The following is a 16,400-nucleotide window of genomic DNA, read 5'->3' as shown; positions in this document are numbered from 1 at the left end:
CCCCCTTTCCCCCCTCCCCTCCCCCCCCCCCACCCACCCAGTGCAATCGCGACCACGGTGTGTGGCTTCAGGGGTTGTGGTGGCCGTACCAGCCGTACACCCGCATAACCCAGGATCAGGCCCACAGCGGTACTGTACGGCGGCATCGTGACCACCGTCGTGGTGGCAACGGCATATAGCGGTTATCGCGATTAGTCGTCGTCCGTCCGTCCGTCCGTCCGCGGTAACGGCATGCCACCATTTGGACGGTTTGAGTTGATGAAGGTTGAGGGGGTTGAGGGTTGGGGGATAGAGATTTGGAACATGCGGAATACAAAGGGCAGAAAGCAGGAGGCAAAAGTCAATTGCCGACTGACCTCCAAAGCATCACAAAAAAAGCGGTAGCAGGAGATGAGTTGATACGACAAATTGTACGGCAGAGGATGTAGGGGATGGCATACACAGTCCTTTCCCCCCACTCCCACTCCCGTTCCCCCTTTCACCCGCCCACCTGATGGCCGTGTTAAGTACCAGAGGCCACCAATGAAGCAGGCGGCCGGGAGTCAACGTACTTGCCAGTTTGACTGTGGGCGCGGAGCAGGGACAGGACTCAGTGGGTGTCCGCAAGGGAAGTTTTCTTTGGTTGGAAGTATAAACTATTTTTTCATAAACTGTATAATACTTGGTGCCAAGGTTAGGGGGGTTTGATTTGTTTTTTTTTAAGAACTTATGGAACTTTAGGAGTGTGCGAGACTGAGTGTGTGTGTGTTAGAGCTCATGAAGTTGGGGACCAAGAAGAGCTGGCGCGTGGCACCGAAGCAACCGAAGCAGCAGCAGCAGCAGCAGCAACAGCAGCAGCTTACCGAATATGAGGGCCGGGTTGAAGACCAAGTACGACAGGGCGCCCAGGACGCGGCGGCCCTCGGGTGTCAGCAAACCCTGGGAGGTTTGGCACATGGGGTCGGGGACCAGCGGGGAAAGCGGGCCCGGGGGGCGGGAGGCGGGAGGCGGGAGGCGGGGGGAAAATGTGGTGTGTGGGGGAAATACATGATTTTTGAGCTTTGACCCTGAAACCCAGTAAAAGGAAGGGGCAGGAAAACATGGCCGGGAAGGCAACTGAAGGAAATGAAAGGAACGCACAGCAGCTAAGGTAAGAAGAGCTAAGAAAGCGAGTGGGAAGAGGGGGTAGTGAGTGGGTAGCGGGGAATGGACCGACGCGCATCGGGAAGAAGCATTCGCTTAGAAAGGGAGCGTCATGTGCAAAAGAAGCAAAAGGTCAATTGCTTAAAGTGGGGGAGAAATGCCGTGTGTGCGATGAATGTGCGTTTGGGAGATGGTGGGTGCAAGTTAAGGCGTTATTGTCCGGTAGATGTTGCATTATGGTGGTTGGGGTTCGGGTGATGGCGGCGGTGCTGGGGTGAGGAAGATCCTGGCGTGTTTGGGCATGATCCGAAACCATGACAGAGCGCGCGTGACAACAACAGTGTTCAGCCGCGGCGTGACACGCGCCAGGCACGTGTTGTTAGGTATGGCAGCCACGTCATTGCCCGCATCATTCCTCCTCTTCTCGGGGCACGGCCACGTCACCCAGCACCGTGCCCTCCCACAGCCCCTCGCGACTCGTGGAAAGCCTTATCATCTGCAATGTGCATCTGACGGTAATGCCGAGGAATTCTACTATGGGGAGTTACTGAATGTCCGAATGGGATCGGACCCTGTCAGTGGTCGGTAGAGCGAGACGGTGGTTTCGGCGCTGCATTGCAAAAACTCTGGCTAACAGCAAAAAGACAGGTTTCCAACGTTTCTGTGGCTGATTATTAATCAGGGATGATCACGGCAGCGTTGGCAAACGCCAGCGCAGCGCGTGGCGCATGACGACATTCCCCGTCACTACACTCCCTCCCGGCTGTTCCCAGCAAGTACCTTCCGTGCGCAGAAGGCACCTATTGTACATATTAGCAGAATTTTAACAACAGGGATGCTTGATGCCACAAAGAGCTGCAAAAGTAGCACCTGGCCCATTTGGCGAAGGAGTTAACTAGTCTCGTTTCATAACATCTAATATAGAGATACTATAACTTATGCTGGGCAGCAAGCGCCGCATTTTAAAAGGTAGGCACGCAGTTATGCATCCTTACAGTTTCCACGCCTAACTTGAAATATGCAACATCACCTCAGTTATTATAATCGGTTAGGGCCGTGGCAAAAGCACACAAAATTATTGGACGAGACTCGTACCCCTACGTCATGTGAGATGGGCTTACAGGCAAGAGACCATAATTGGTTAAGCAGTTTAATCCTTGTTGCAGGCATTAGCAAACTACGGTTGTGCATGCTCTATCTCTCGACCCCTTTGGGGCATATCAACCCGTGCTTGTGTGAGCAGTGCACGTCTCGAGTTGGTTAAATCATCTTATAAACTGAAGATTTAGTGTAAGGGACTATGACAATCTGCGAGTTTTTTCCATAGGATGCGTTGGAAGTTATTGTAGGGGGGCAGACTATGCAAGGACAGCCAGCACCGCAAACACCTGCATCTGACCTGCATGAGCTTCTTAAGGAGATCAAGGAGCTTAAGGCAGGGCTACTGGTATGTTGAGTGTTGTCGGGGCCCGTTGAGCAGATGTCGGGACCTTAACTCCAGACAACGATTCGGTTTTCCTGTTAGGGTGACAGCGTGACACATGACAACCCGACATTTGAGGGCCCGCCATGGGCAAACCAGGCGGCGTTGCAGGTAAGAATCTAGCATCATCTTCGACTGACTCCTGCAAGCGCGTTGTTGTCATCTTCAACGGCGTTCCAGGTCGCAATTTTCCACCCTGTGGTCGTCTCAATATTACTCCCCTTGTGTGGCATCTTTAAACGGTTGCGAGTTTGATTTTGGACGGTACTGCTTGCAGGGTGGTATGCATCTCGAGGTTTCAAATGAGCTCGACGACTCTCTTGAGGACCTAGTTGCACGAGATACTCACCTTCAGTACATATTGAGCCCGCAGGCTGAGGCGCAAGTAGCCCAGTCTTGTCGGCAAAGTGAACTGGACAGCTCGTCTCCGCGTCATCCTGCAATCGCAGTGTCGGAGGGCAGCAGGGGTGCCGGTTCTGGGGCTTCACGAGTCGGTGTCGCCGCTGCTTCGGGGACTCCCATCACTCCAGGCGCGGCGGCCCCGACCACGTCAGTCGGTGCTCATCGGGCACCCGTGGCTAGCGGTTCCGCCCACAGGACACCCGTCGCACCTCGCGGGTCTGCTGCACCAGCAGCAGTGCTCACCTACACCGCCACCCCCACAGCTACGCATGGCGCGGCTCTATCAGCCGGGCCCGCCAAGTTGGCTGCTACCTCGACTCCCTCAACCTCCGCATCTAGTGCGATTCGCAGCAAAATTGGAAGCCGCATCGCTAAAGCTGGTGCTGTGGTGGCCGCAACCAGTTCCACGGCGCGAACGCCACCGACGAGCAGTACCATTCCCAGCCCCGCGTTGCGCAGCGGCTCCCACACACTCCCCACTAATTTACCGCCTCCCAGTCCAGCCTTCTCCACCTCCACACCGTCGTCCACCACCACGCCGCTTCAGCCGCATGCCGTCACCCCAGCCATGCCGCGCTCGGCGCGGCAGAAGCCGGTGGCTGCGGTGAACGCCCTGGGTGCCATGGCGACAAGCAGCCGCAACAGCCCGCGTACCTCAGGACGGACCGGCCTCTCCGCCGGTCCCAGCCCAGCCAGCAGCGTTGTTCTAGCCGCCAGATCGAGCACGGGGAGTGGCAGCAGCAATAGCAGCTCTGCGCTGGCAGCACCGGGATCAACGTCTGCGCGAAAGCGGCCGCCACAGGGCGGCGTGACGGATCCTGCACATTCTAGCATGACACCACGCAGGGTTGTCGGCGCGTCAGGGTCTCAAACTGTTCATGCGGGCAGCTCAGTGAAGCCAATCAGCCGCTCAACCGCAACTGCTGGGCACGGTACAGTCGGGAAATCCTCGGGGCGGTCTTCGCACTCTGCCTCTGCTTCAGCGCACTCGGGCAGCACCGCCCCGTCGCCGCCAATGTCCCCTCCGCCGAAACGCACGTTGGCGACTGCCGCCGCTGGGATGGCAACTGCGGCCATGGCAGCGGCCTCGGCGGCAGCCAAGCGTCCTGCTGCCGCAAAGCCGTCGCCGGCAGCTGCAGTTGCGGTATCCCCGGCCGCGGTGGCCACAGCAGAGAGTGAGCTGGATTGCGAGGTCTCTCACCCGTCCTTGACATTGCCCACTTTGACTTTAGGACCGGATATGTTGGCCGGAGAGTCCCTTGAGGACATGCTCGCGGGTGATCCGTGGCTGGCGGCATCAACGCAGGCGGATGCCGGTGGCGGTCCGAGTCCCATTGGAGAACCCGCTCACGGTGTGTCGCCGCGGCCGCGGCCGACATCCGACGAGCTGCTGCGGCCGCTGACAGCCGCTATGGCTATCGGAACAGGCAACAGCGATTGGTTGGACGGGGACACGGACGCCGAGATGAACGCGTTGATGCAGGGGGCCATTGTAGCCTTTGGTGGTGAGGATGAGGCCGAGAGTGACCTCCTAGCCGCGCAGATGACCGCAGTGGCGACGACGGCGGCCGCGGCCGGGCCGACAAGCGCCACACCGGTCGCAATGGCGCTGCAGGAGCATGGCGGCATGGGTGGTGGTGGGTTTCCGGCTGCCATCCCGTCGCCGCGCCTGCGCGGTATCCTGCCTGGATCGACAGCCACAGAGCTTCTGGCTGCTACCACCCTTCGAAGCTCCCAGGAGCCCGTTGTGAGCACTGTGTGTAAGGTACGTGGATAGCGGATGCGAATAGGATAGGTGCCGAGAGGACCCGGCGGAGGGTATCGGTAGGTTATGATGCTGGGTGTGCTCGTTTCACCAATGTCAGAAAAATCATACGTAACGCAGGGGGCCCATGCGCTGCCATGGCACTCCAAAGTCCGTGTTCCGTTCACGCCCTGAATCTGTTCCTGCTGCGCGCAATCTTTCCTTGGCCAATCTGCTCAGGTGCGAGAGCTGCTTGGCATCGTTGGGTCTTCCAGTCAGGAGAGCCCTTCTCTCGATAGCGAGGAGCTCTGGCGCAACATCACTAACGACGCAAACAATATTTTTTCGGAGCACGGAGCCGGTGGGCTTGCCGGTAGCACCGTGAAGTCCACCGCTGCGGCAGTCGCTGCTGCCGTGGCAATGTCTCGGGACGCTTCTCCGCTCGCTTCTCCAACCGCCTCCCCCTCGCCGAGGGTGGAGGGTGGAGGGGCTTTGGGCGCGGCTGCGCTGGCGTTGTTGGGCCCTTCGTCCCAGCATGCTTTTCCTGCACGCGGACCCATGCCAGTCCCCGCGGCGGCAGCAGCCTCGGTGTCTGATGCAGTTGCATCTGGCCGGCGCTCCCTGACGGCGGCAGAGCTCGCCGACGTTGGCGGAGCCAATCAGTTTGACAGCTTGGAGACGGATGACGGCTTCCTTAGCGACATCCTGGCCGCAGAGGCGGTGGCAGCTGCCGCAGCGGTCATCGCCGCCGGATCGCCGCCAGCAGCGACGATGACGGCGACGGCAGCGGTCCTGCAAGCTATGGAGGTTCGCCCGTCCACCGAGTCTGGGGATGAGCCCTCTGCCGCCAGTAGGCGGCTGATGTATCAAGCGAGCAACGCCTCATCCTTTGGTTACGATGCGACAGTGGCGTTCGAGGCCACGTTGATTAGCCGGCAGCTGGCTGGAGGCGCGATGTCGCTGCCGGCACACATCAGCGGCGAGGACGCAATTATGGAAGGTGACGAAGCCAGCAGCGCAGCGGCAACACCGCAAACCGCAACCCCGCCGGCAAGAGCAACGGCAAGCATGGTGCCGGAACCGGGCATGGACATAGACGTGGAAGAGGGGGATCATAATGAGCTCGTCACGCGTGTGTCGACTGCTCTAGCAGCGACAAGTGATGAAAAGGACAAAGACACGGGCTCCAACCTGGCCATGGCGCCTGGTGACCACTTGGAGTTGAATGGATCTGGCGTGGAACGGACGGACTTGAGACTATCGCCGCCGCTGGTGATGGCGGCAGCGGCGGCTGGCGCGGGTGTCCCGGTCTTGGAAGCAGCTACGGCACCTGCCGCTGCTCCGCCCATGCCGGACGTTGATATGATGGTTTGCGACATCCCCGTTACCGCTGACGCGGTTGCGGACCCTGCCGAGGTCCTATTGCAGGAGGATGACGTCCAGGCTTTAGAGGCGGCGGCATGCGCGACGGTGGCAGCGGTGGCAACCTCAGGACCCATTGACGTGGAGATGCCCCAGGTTGCTGCACAGCTGCCGCCGAGTGATTGCCCCGCAGCGGCTTCCGAGGCACTTCAAGCTGCGGCTTCACCTGCTGGGCTGAGGACAAGCTTAGAGGTCGTGGAACCAGCGCCGGGCGGCGGCATGTCTGTGCCCAGGTCGCCAACAGCCGAGCTGGCGAAGTGCAACATTTTACCAGAGCTTGGCGCGGCTGTACCAACGCCGGTTGCAGTCCAGACTACGTCGCCGGCAGCCGGGACCACGACGGTGCCTGTGGCCGATTCCCCGCCAGTGGACAGCTCCATGGGCGCGAGCCCACCGCATGCCGCCGCATCGACGGCCGGGTGGAGCGCAGTGGCGGACACAGCCGTCGAGGCGATGGAAGAGTGCACTGTTGCGCCCGAGGTGCAGGAGGCGGATGACGGAGGCGGTGTTGCTGCTGCTCAACCGTTGCCGGGTGGGACCACCATGGGAACAGCTCACGCGGCGACAGTTCCCTCCGCCACAGCTTGCGACGAGGAGTCTGAGAAAGACTACTCACACGTGACCATGGAAGCTGGCGTCGAGGAAACGGACCCCCCAGACCGCACTTCCACGCCTAAATCGCCGCCGACCAGAGAGGAGCCACAGGTCGAGATGACGGAAGAACCGACTATGATGAAAGCATGTGAGTCTCATGCAGCACAGCGCTTCCAGGGGCCATTGCCGTCGAAGCCAGACTCGGGTCAGCGTGGTGTGATGGGGGTCGCTGCTTCCACTGCCGCCGTGTCCCTGGAAGCTACCGGGGAGTCAATCGTTGGTGGCGATTCCATATCGTCCGGGGTTGCGCCGCTAGAAGGAATGGCGCCCCTAGATGCATCGGTGGCGGCGGCAGCGGCGCGGTCCGCTGGGTCGACATCGTTGGGGGAAAGCCCTCGTGCTGCGCGCTCCACGCTTGGCGCTGACGAGGAGGTCTTGAAAGATTCAGCAGCACACGACGGGGCGTCTCCGGGAAGCGGGGTCCAAACCGCGGGGGGCATACCAACGTATGGCTTTCACAACGATAGCGCGACCGAGCCGCTTTCGGCGGGACCTGCGATATCGACAGCCGCCCCGGGTGACACTTTTGTTGCACTCAAAACGGGTGAGGTAGATCCTGCAACTACAGCTGCAGCAGAGGAGGCTTTGAAACATGTTGCAGACGGAGGCGACGATGATGATGATGATGCCGCGCAAGAGCAGATGTACGATGGCACGGCAGGAATGGATATTGACCCAGGCGTGTCGGGCGGTGCTATGGAGGAGGATGCCGATGATGGAGACCTGTCCGAGGCCGCAGGAACTGGCGAGCCTGAGGAAAGCACGTTGCCTCGTGAATCGCCCCTGGCTGCATACGCTGTTCGCCCGGTATCGTCGTCGGCGTCGCCAGGCGAGGCACGCGATGAGCTTTTGGATCAATCCTGCCGCCCTACCTTGTCCACAGTTAACTCCCACCAGTTAGGAGACGTGGACTACAGCTACAGCTTAGAGGAGGAGGAGACGTCGGATGCGGATAAGCGCAGCATCAGCGGCACCGGCAGCGACGTAATGGAGGAGCTGCGGCATAAGGCCCCAGCCGGTGCCGGCGTCGCACTGCTTGCCGCAGCCTCAGGGGTTGTGGGTGCCGCGGCGCCGGCGCCGGCGCTATCGGCCAAGCACACTACCGACGGCGATGGTTTGGCCGCCGCCGCCGCCGCTGCCGCCGGAGAGGGCAGTGCAGCGGAGGTCTGTGCTTCGGGCAGTGCTTCAGACGGCGCGGCAGCGGGCATGGGCCGAAAGCGCGCACGGCTTGTATCGCCCCGATCTGACGTCGGTGAGCTGAAAATTGCCCGCAACGACACTGGAGCTGGCTCGGGCTCAGCGGATTTTGATGACCCAGTGTCGGGCGGCTGCGCCACCGCGGAGGAGGTAGTAGGGACCGAGTTCGCTGCTGATGCTCAGGCGGGAGCTTGTGTGCATGAAGATGGCTCCGAAACCAGCGAGCCGCAGGCAATACCGACTTCTCCTGCAGGTGTGGACAATCAGTTGGATTTGCCTGGTGATGGTGAGTGTGTGGGCGAGGGGAAGTTGTTGGGGTCATTTAAACACAAGATCCGGTGGACTTGTTGATCCTTCGATTTAGTTTGTTGCGGTGAAAATCGGTGGGGGCCTGGCTACCACCATAACCACCTAGCAGGCAATGCGAATCCCAAGGAAATCTTGTCTGTGGAGGATTTAGGACTTTTGCGCTGTTGTGCTCGCAATGCAGGTAGCCATCATACGATGGGCGAATCGGTTGGTGTGTCAACACCTCTCGGAGAGGAAGGAGCTGAAGACGGTGCCGTCGCTAAGCCCATGGACACGGAGGCCGGTCGTCCACATCCTCCCGCCGCCGCCGCGGCAGCACCTTTCGTCCCTACCGCAACAGAGGCTGAAGTCAGTGCGGTGGACATAACAACCATGCGTGCCGAAGCAGGAGATGGACCTAGTGCAGACCAGGCCGACGGTGTTCCCCCCCTCCTCCAAGCAGCCGAAATCCGGGCAGACGCATGGACTGCGTCCGCAGCAGCACCAACACCCCGCGCCTCGGTGATTATAACTCAAACTAACGATCGGTTGCGGGTATCGATAGGGGTCACGGACGAAGCGGTTCTGCTGACGCCGCTTTTCATCGCGTCACGCGCAGCGTCGCTGGCTCCCAGCCCTAGGAGTCCTGCTGCTGCTAAGAAGCCCATAGTGGGTATGCCCACGGTGCCGGCAGTACCCGAGGTGTCCGAAGTCTCTGGCTCGTCCAGTGGCGATCAGCAACCGCTGTTACACGCTTGGCAGGTGCGCGAAAGGTCGGCTTGCGGGGGGGTTCGTGTGTGACTTGCAAGCATTGGAGACCCTAAGAGAGAATCCTGCGGCGGTTCCCAGCACACAAAGCGCACTGTCAGCCTACATGCGCTGTGGGCGCTGCGATTACGTTCGACTAGACAGCTTTGTGAGTACCTCACCGCCATGCGTACCTCAAAAGCCGTTTTTTGTTGGCCTTGTTGGCTGGTCTTAAAGAAGTATAACAGGCGATTTGTTGTGGCACTGAACTTGTATTGGCCGTCATGTTTTGTGTGCTATACTGTGGTGTCCTATCTCCCATCCTAAGGTTACAGTTTGATCAAAACAAGGTTGTTTATCCTAAGGTTGCAGTTTGAGCACCCGGAATGGAATCTGTCCTCCGGCGTTGTATGATGCCTGGCAGTTTAGGCGTTGCTTGGCAACCGCTGCGGGAGCGGAACGGGCATCTGATGGACGGACGCCCGCAGCCTCACGTTACCCGCTGTCCTTTATTTGAGAATTACGCAAATCCCTCTGCCACTGGCTTCCTATTGCTGTTTGACAGGTGCTGGTTCCCCCGAGCCCCATAAGCCCCGATGGCGAGGCCGGCGGGCGCCCCGCATCCAATGGCTCCCTCGCCGCTCGAAGGTCTCTTCGCTCCATGCTCAGTGGCAGCAGCCGTCTCAGCCGCGTCAGTAGCCACCAAGATGAAGACGGAGAAGCCGCTGCTGTGGTCGCGGCCCAGGCTACGGACGCGACCGCCGCAGCCGCAGACACACTAGAGCCGCTGGCGCCTGTTCCGGCCGCTGATACCGCGAACTCAGGGGGGTGGCAAGCAACACAGGACTCTGTGATGGCCGAGTGTACGAGCAGCAGCGGAAGTGCCAATGCACAGCTGTCAGAGCCGGCCGCGCTGGGTGCTGCCACCAGCGACGTCGTCCAAGCGGCGGCATCCTTGAGTAACGGCGACGGCATTGGTGACTCACATTCGGACGTTGGCGTTTCGAGTCCACCTGCTGCTCCTGAATTTGGACAACCCGCGAACGGTGCGAAGATCTCGCCGTCCGTCTCCGCCAGGGCAACGACCGGGTCTCCAATGGCAGTGGCGGCGCTTGTCGCCTCTTCGGACAAGCAAACCGTCGGCAGCCTGGCACCTGGCAATGAGGACGACGAGGAGCAGCTGCAGCCAGCCTGGAAGCTTGCGGCGGCGGCGGCGGCGGCAGCGGCAGCGGCCGATGAGACGGACGCCGGCGGCTTCAGCTCAGCCGCCGCACGGTCATCGCTTGGTGTACGACGTTCGCTGCGCAGCATGCCGCTGACCTCGGCCGGTAGCCGCCTGAAGCGCAGCTCCTCGCATTCTAGCTTCTCTGCTTCCGCTTCCTTGGCTGAGCAGCTCGACACTCCGGCCCCTGCTGGAGACGTCGGTGCCGAGGCCGCTCAAGGCGCAGTAAGGCCCCAGCTGGACGAAAAAGCTTGCACAGACGGCAGCAGCGCTGCGGCTGCTGCTGCTCCTGCTGCAGACGCGGATGCTGTTGCGACCGCCACTAAAGAGGCGGCACCGGTGGCGACTACCACAGCGGCAGCGGCGGTGGTCCTGGCGGCGGAGCACGGCAGCGGTGATGAGGGGGCACTGCCACCGGCGTGGAAAGTGATCGCCGTGCCCGCAGTGCCCGCTGCGGACACTCCTGACATCGTTGCTGCGGCACGGTGTGCGCCGCTAGGCGCGCAGCCGAGTTTCCGCTCCTCTAGAGCGGGCAGTAGTCGACTCCGGCGAGCTAGCGCGCCGGACGCTGACGATTTTGACTTTGCAGCGGATACGCTGGGCCGCGGATACATTGTCGATTCCAACGAGGGCATAGGCTCAGAGGGTGCTTCACAGGAAAGGAGTGCCGGCTTGAACCCAGAGAGTATGGCAGACGCCGCCGCAGCAGCAGCAGCAGGAGCAACGGCAATGGCAATGGCAAGGTCTGGTGATGACTTCGCCGAGACGGGTGATGTCTTGGAGCTAGGCGGGAGCCGGTCACGGTCATGCACATTCCACGGCAACGACAGTGCGAGCAATGCTGGCGGCACGGCACTGCAGCCCGTCGCCAGCGTGAGCTACAGCTCTGACAGCTGGGCGGCGCCGCGGGTGCTGTTGCGCGGCAGCAGCATGGGCCGGACGGGCGGTCTCTCCGTCGGCGGTCTCGCCCGGAGCTTACGCCGCGTAGGCACCATTGGCGGCGGCGGCAGCCCGGCACGTGTCGGCGTTTCCGAGAACGGCAGCATGTCATCGTCATGGGCGGCGCGCACCTCCAGTCACCGCATCACATCGGAAGCCGTGGGCTTTGTTCCGCTACCGCGCCGTTCCGTCGGCGGCGGCGATCCGCACGTCGACGCGTTACGGCCTGCCTGGCAGGTTTTGCCGCTGCCGGAGTCACCGAGGAGCCCTTGCAGCAAAAGTACCGACGAGGCTGGCGGCGGTGCTGGCGCTGCTGCGCCCTTGGCTGCTAACATGCTGGCTAGCATGCGCAGCAGCAGCCGGCTCAGCCGCATGAGCAGCGGCATTCCAGAGGACTTGCTAGCGGAGCTGCGAATGCAGGCGTACGCTGCTGTGGGACACCTTCAGGGCTCCCCACATGGTGACGACAGCGCCGGCGGCCTGGCGGACATGGAGGCATCTATGGAGGACAGCGCCGCGCACGAGCGGCTGCTGCTACCTGGTACCACCCTTAGCGGAGGCGGAGGCGGCGGCGGTGGCGAGGCCGCTGCCGATAGTCCGACAGCCGGCAATGACGGCGCTGCTGGCATGCTACATGCGTGGAAGGTGCTGCCTCTGCGCGCACCGGCGCCGTCGGCTACGGGCATGGCAGGGCCTGAGGCGCACGCCGGTGGGCTGCTGCCGATGTCGCGTGCAGTCGGGACTTGCCGATCAGCGCTGGGCCCCTCGAGAGCTGCTGGCAACCCGTCCAGTCGCCTGGCGATGGCGTCAGCCAAGCCGGTTACGCTGCAGGTCAGCTTTGAACCCCCTTCGCCTGGCATGCGTCCAACACCACCTAGGGCGTCGGCCGTGCAGGAGGCAGGCGATGAGGAAGAAGAGGAGGATGGAGAAGAGGAGGAGGAGGAGGAGGAGGAAGAGGCCGAGCCGGCCGCGGAAACGAGGGCTGTCTCAGAGCCGGCTCCAATGGCGGCAACGGCGGCGGCAAGCAAGGCTGCCAATGGAGGGGATAGCGGCGAGGGTATTCACGCATGGAAGCTCGTGCCGCCTTCACCGAGCATATCGGCTTCCGACTCGTTGTCCGCGGCATCGCCCGGCGCGGGACCAAATGCGGCGATGGCAGGGCTGACCAACTCGCATGATGGCAATATGGGCACACCAGCTGCAGCCGAGACTGTATCGGTCGTGCCACCACGATCACAGCATGTACTCGGCTCGCGTCCCTCTCTGAATCCTTTGGTAGCTTACGTGGCAGCCGTTTGAGCCGTACCAGCCTGGCTGTCGAGGACTATGTGGACGAGTCGTACACCAACACGCCCATTGCCGCCGGCCCCGCTGATGGCGATGGCGGCGCCGGCGGCGCCAGTGCCGCTGAATGCCACTCTGCCGACCGCATCGCCCCCGCCAACGCGGCTAATCAAAGCGCTATTGCGGAAGCAGCTGCTGCTGCTGCGGCGGCGGTAGCGGCGGAAGCAGCCGTCATCGTTGAGAATGCTGACGGAGAATCTCTGGCGGGACCTTCCACGGCAGCGGCGGCGGAGCCGCCGCTTCCGGCATCGACGTCTCGCTCGCCTTCGGAGCGCAGCTCTGCGCCTGCTGCCATCGGCGGCCTGCCAGCGGAGGTGCTGTACGCCGCTGAGGTGCGCGCCTCCGCCGGCGGTCGCCGGTCGAGTCCTGGGGCCCACCCCATCGGCGATCTAACCTCGGAGGACGGCCGGGCGCCGTTGCCAGAGAGCCCCATCGTCCGCGCGCTCAACAGTCGGCCGTCTCTGCGTTCCAGTCGCAGCTCTAGCGGCAGCCGGCTCAGCCGCGTTGGCAGTGCGCGCGACGGCGCCGCCACCGCGGCCGGAAGCGCCGCCTCCGCCGCCACCGTGGCCGGAAGCGCCTCCGCCGCCACCGCGGCCACGTTATTACTGTCCGACATTCACGAAGACGACAATGAGGGCCAGACGCTACAGCAGTCGTCTGGCGGCCACAGCGGCCGGCCAGACGCGCAATCCGCGGAGGCTGTGGCAGACGCGCGGTTCACGGAGCAGTCGCCGCCCGCGCCTCCGCTGCAGGCGAGCCCACGGGGTACGTCACCGTCTAAGGAAGTTCCTGGAGTTGCTGGCGGCGTCGGTGGAGGGCTCGATTCGCTGGGCTCGAAGCTGCTGGCGATGGTCGCTGGTGTCACCCACCGGGCGCCGCGGAGCAGCAGCGTTGGCAGCAGCCGCCTCAGCCGCATGACCTCGCAGGTATCGGAAGTGGGGCTTGAGAACATTGTGGAGGAGGGCGCGGAGGCCGCAGCCGCGGTCGACGGCCAGCCCGCAGCCGCTGTCACAGCACCGGCAGCATCGGGAACAGCACCGGCAGCGTCGGCACCGGCTGGCGAGGAAGGCTTTGAATACAACGGCAGCGCCCTGGGATATGACCGGGTCTCGTCGGGAAGGGCGCCCCCGCCGGCGCCAAGCGCCGGCGCGGCGCGCATCGGTTCGCCTGCATCGGCAGGGGCGATAACACCGCTTGCAGGGCCGCATGGGGTTCTGCGATCCGCTCAGCACCCTGGGACTTCGCCAGTGGCCTCAGCAACAACAACAGCAGCAGCAGCCGCAGGAGAGCCCCGCGGGGAGGACGACGCTGAGGCTGGTGCGTTGCTGCCCGCATGGAAAGTGCTGGTGCCTACGGGCGGTAGTTTGGCTGCCGCTGGCGTGCGTGATGCGGACACGCTTTCTGGCGAGCGCACGTCGCCGTCGGCTGCGCCCGGGTCAACGCGGCAACCCTCCTTGCGCAGCATTGGTAGCAGCAGATTACGCCGCGTGACAAGCGGCTTGGATGAGCCAACGGCTGAGGCTGGCGGGGATCCTGTTGCTTTGGTCGCTGCAGCAGCGACAGCGGCGGCGGCGGGCGATGGCGCTGCCTCTCCAGCGGGCGACGCTGTTAGACATGGTAGCCATCATCACACACAAACCTCCCCTCACGCTGACGAACACGGCAATGTGTTGAAGGCGAATCTGCCCAGCACGCAGATCGCCTCTCCCGGGCTGGGCAGTGGCGGCGCCACTGTTTCACCCGATCAAAAGCTGAAGCCACCGTCAGCGGTGGCCGCGGCAGCAGCGGCGGCTTCCACGCCCTCACCGCAACGGCCTGCTGGCACAAGGATCTCGGAAGTAGAGGAAGCAAGCGCAGGTTCATCTCCTGCCAGGCCGCCAAGGTCGGTTGCGGCAGCTTCTGCCGTAACCCCAGGGCGCGGGGAGCTGGACCCCACGGCAACACCGAGGGGAGTGCTGGGTGATGGTGCGCAGGGAGCTGCTGCGGACGCGTCGCCCCGCTTGCAGTCTACGGAACTGGTGCAGCTCGGTGCTGGTGTGGGGCCCGGTCCGGGGACGGATGGGGAAACTGCGGCTTCTGTAGGTCCGCAATCTCCTCGGGCGCTAGGCAGGCGGAATCGTGCGTTCCTTAGTTGCCTGGTGTGCTTTGGCGGATCGAAGGTCACGGAGTAGGGCTCCCGGTGCCCTCTTACGCCACGCACATGCCCGCTTTGAAAAGACCTCCCAAAGCAGGGTCGGCCTGTGTGGGTGTGTGCGTAGGCGTGGGTATGTGTGGTGTGTGGGTGCCATGTTGGGTGCTGGGAACAGATAAGTGCTGGGGTTGGTTGCGGTGTTGTTGTTTTGCACTTCGAAGCGCAGGCAGATCGGAGCTAGGGTCTAGAAGGAGACGTAGGGGGCGGGTAGAGGGAGCCGTGCACGGGGGGGAAGGAAGCGGCCACCAGGCTTGGGTGCTTTCTTTTGTTTTCTGGGCTACTGAGTTTTCTGCCTTATTTACTTCTTTCCACAGTAGTGGACGGGTTGGTGCCCTTTTTGCCAGTCCAGCGTCTGAATTCTTGAAGAGTATTGTACCGAACAGCTCGTTTACGGCTTGCGAAAGATTCAATCGATGGAATTTCTAGTCGGTGACCTGCAACGATGTGCGCATAGCGTGCGTATGTTTGGCTCCCAAGGCGACTTGAAAGCCTGCGACCACCTTTTTTATCATCGCTTTTGGGAGGGCCTGAAGTCGCGTGCGACACGACTCATTGCGCGTGCAAGAGCAGCAAAACCTTTTGGTTGGCAGCATTGGATGCGGGAAAGGAGGAACTCGGGTGCCATGCTGGACAGCAAGGGTTGGCAGGGAACCATGAAGAGGCTTCAGAGGGGCGTCATCTGTTACGCACTTGAGTTTGGTTGCGTCCAACACACCCTGTATTGGCCTCCTGATATGTGCCCGTCGACTTGGTGTGCAGCAAGCTCTCTATTATGCTACATGGTGCCGTGGCCATGGCTCTCCATAACTCGTAGCGCCTCTGTTTGTTTAGCGCATTGATTTTGTGTGGGAGCCCCTTGATTGTTACAATTCGATTGCACAGGTACTATAGACGAGCCTTGCTCCGAAACCAAAGCTTTTCCTGATACCCGTGATTGCTTGGGCATTGCGGTCGCACTTGTGTTCAATCAACCGTCAGTTTTCCTTGGTACTATACACATCATCAAGGTACAGCTGATGGTCGCCCACGGGCACATGGGTTCGCTGTACCCGTGCGGCAGTGGCAATGGTAGTGTTTGTGAATAGAGCTTGGATGCGGTTTGGATGTGCAAATTGTCTGGCTTGGTACTCCTTAGCACACTACATATACTATGCATGGAATTAGAAGACCTTTTGGCTCGGAATGGGTGGGGTTGGTGGTTGGGTTGGTGGGTGGAGAGAGTTGCGAGAGCTTTGCATACAGCAACAGTACATCTGTTGTGCTTTGGTGTGTAGATGAGGATGTAGGTACAGCTCTTCTGCTGGATGTGTGTTTTTGTGACCATGTGACCATGCAGGGACACCACACACACCGCGGTGCTGCTGGGCAGCCAGTTGTCGGCCTCAGGTCTTAATAGCTGTGTAGTTGGAAGGGCCGTAGCTGTGTAGGAAACGGAAAACGGCATGGAACGAAGTCAGCAGGTGTGGTTGGAACGGTGTTGTTGTGCATGTGTATGTGTACGTGTGTTGTATGTCCGTGTGTACGCGTGTATATGGAAGCGAGGATTGCATAGGCCAGAGGACTCAGGGCCTCCTTGGAGAGGACCCTGCTATATCCAGCACAAACAGATGCTCTTTAGGGAATATGCCGATTGGGTGGCCATCAT

General features: G+C 61.5%; 2 protein-coding genes across 2 annotated transcripts in view; one reads left to right on the top strand and one right to left on the bottom strand.

Annotated features, from left to right (window-relative positions):
• The window catches only part of VOLCADRAFT_104342 (uncharacterized protein), a gene marked incomplete at its 5' end in the record, with an annotated part of 7,019 nt that extends 6,083 nt beyond the window's left edge, over positions 1–936 (bottom strand). The window contains 3 exons of the mRNA XM_002949412.1: positions 38–132; positions 491–563; positions 843–936. Coding sequence (XP_002949458.1) covers positions 38–132; positions 491–563; positions 843–936 — 262 coding nt within the window. The remainder of the gene's footprint in view (positions 1–37; positions 133–490; positions 564–842) is intronic.
• A 1,546-nt stretch (positions 937–2,482) lies between these two features.
• VOLCADRAFT_89936 (uncharacterized protein) lies at positions 2,483–14,735 on the top strand (the record flags this gene model as incomplete). The annotated part of the gene is made up of 8 exons (XM_002949514.1): positions 2,483–2,569; positions 2,648–2,716; positions 3,055–3,154; positions 3,271–4,772; positions 4,992–8,310; positions 8,776–9,074; positions 9,625–11,929; positions 12,460–14,735. 8 exons carry the CDS (start codon positions 2,483–2,485, stop codon positions 14,733–14,735), a joined length of 9,957 nt encoding a protein of 3,318 aa, XP_002949560.1.
• Positions 14,736–16,400: the final 1,665 nt, after the last annotated feature.

The sequence above is a fragment of the Volvox carteri genome (assembly GCF_000143455.1).
Source record: "Volvox carteri f. nagariensis unplaced genomic scaffold VOLCAscaffold_14, whole genome shotgun sequence".
Classification (NCBI taxonomy): domain Eukaryota; kingdom Viridiplantae; phylum Chlorophyta; class Chlorophyceae; order Chlamydomonadales; family Volvocaceae; genus Volvox; species Volvox carteri.
This window is presented reverse-complemented; position numbering and strand designations above follow the sequence as displayed.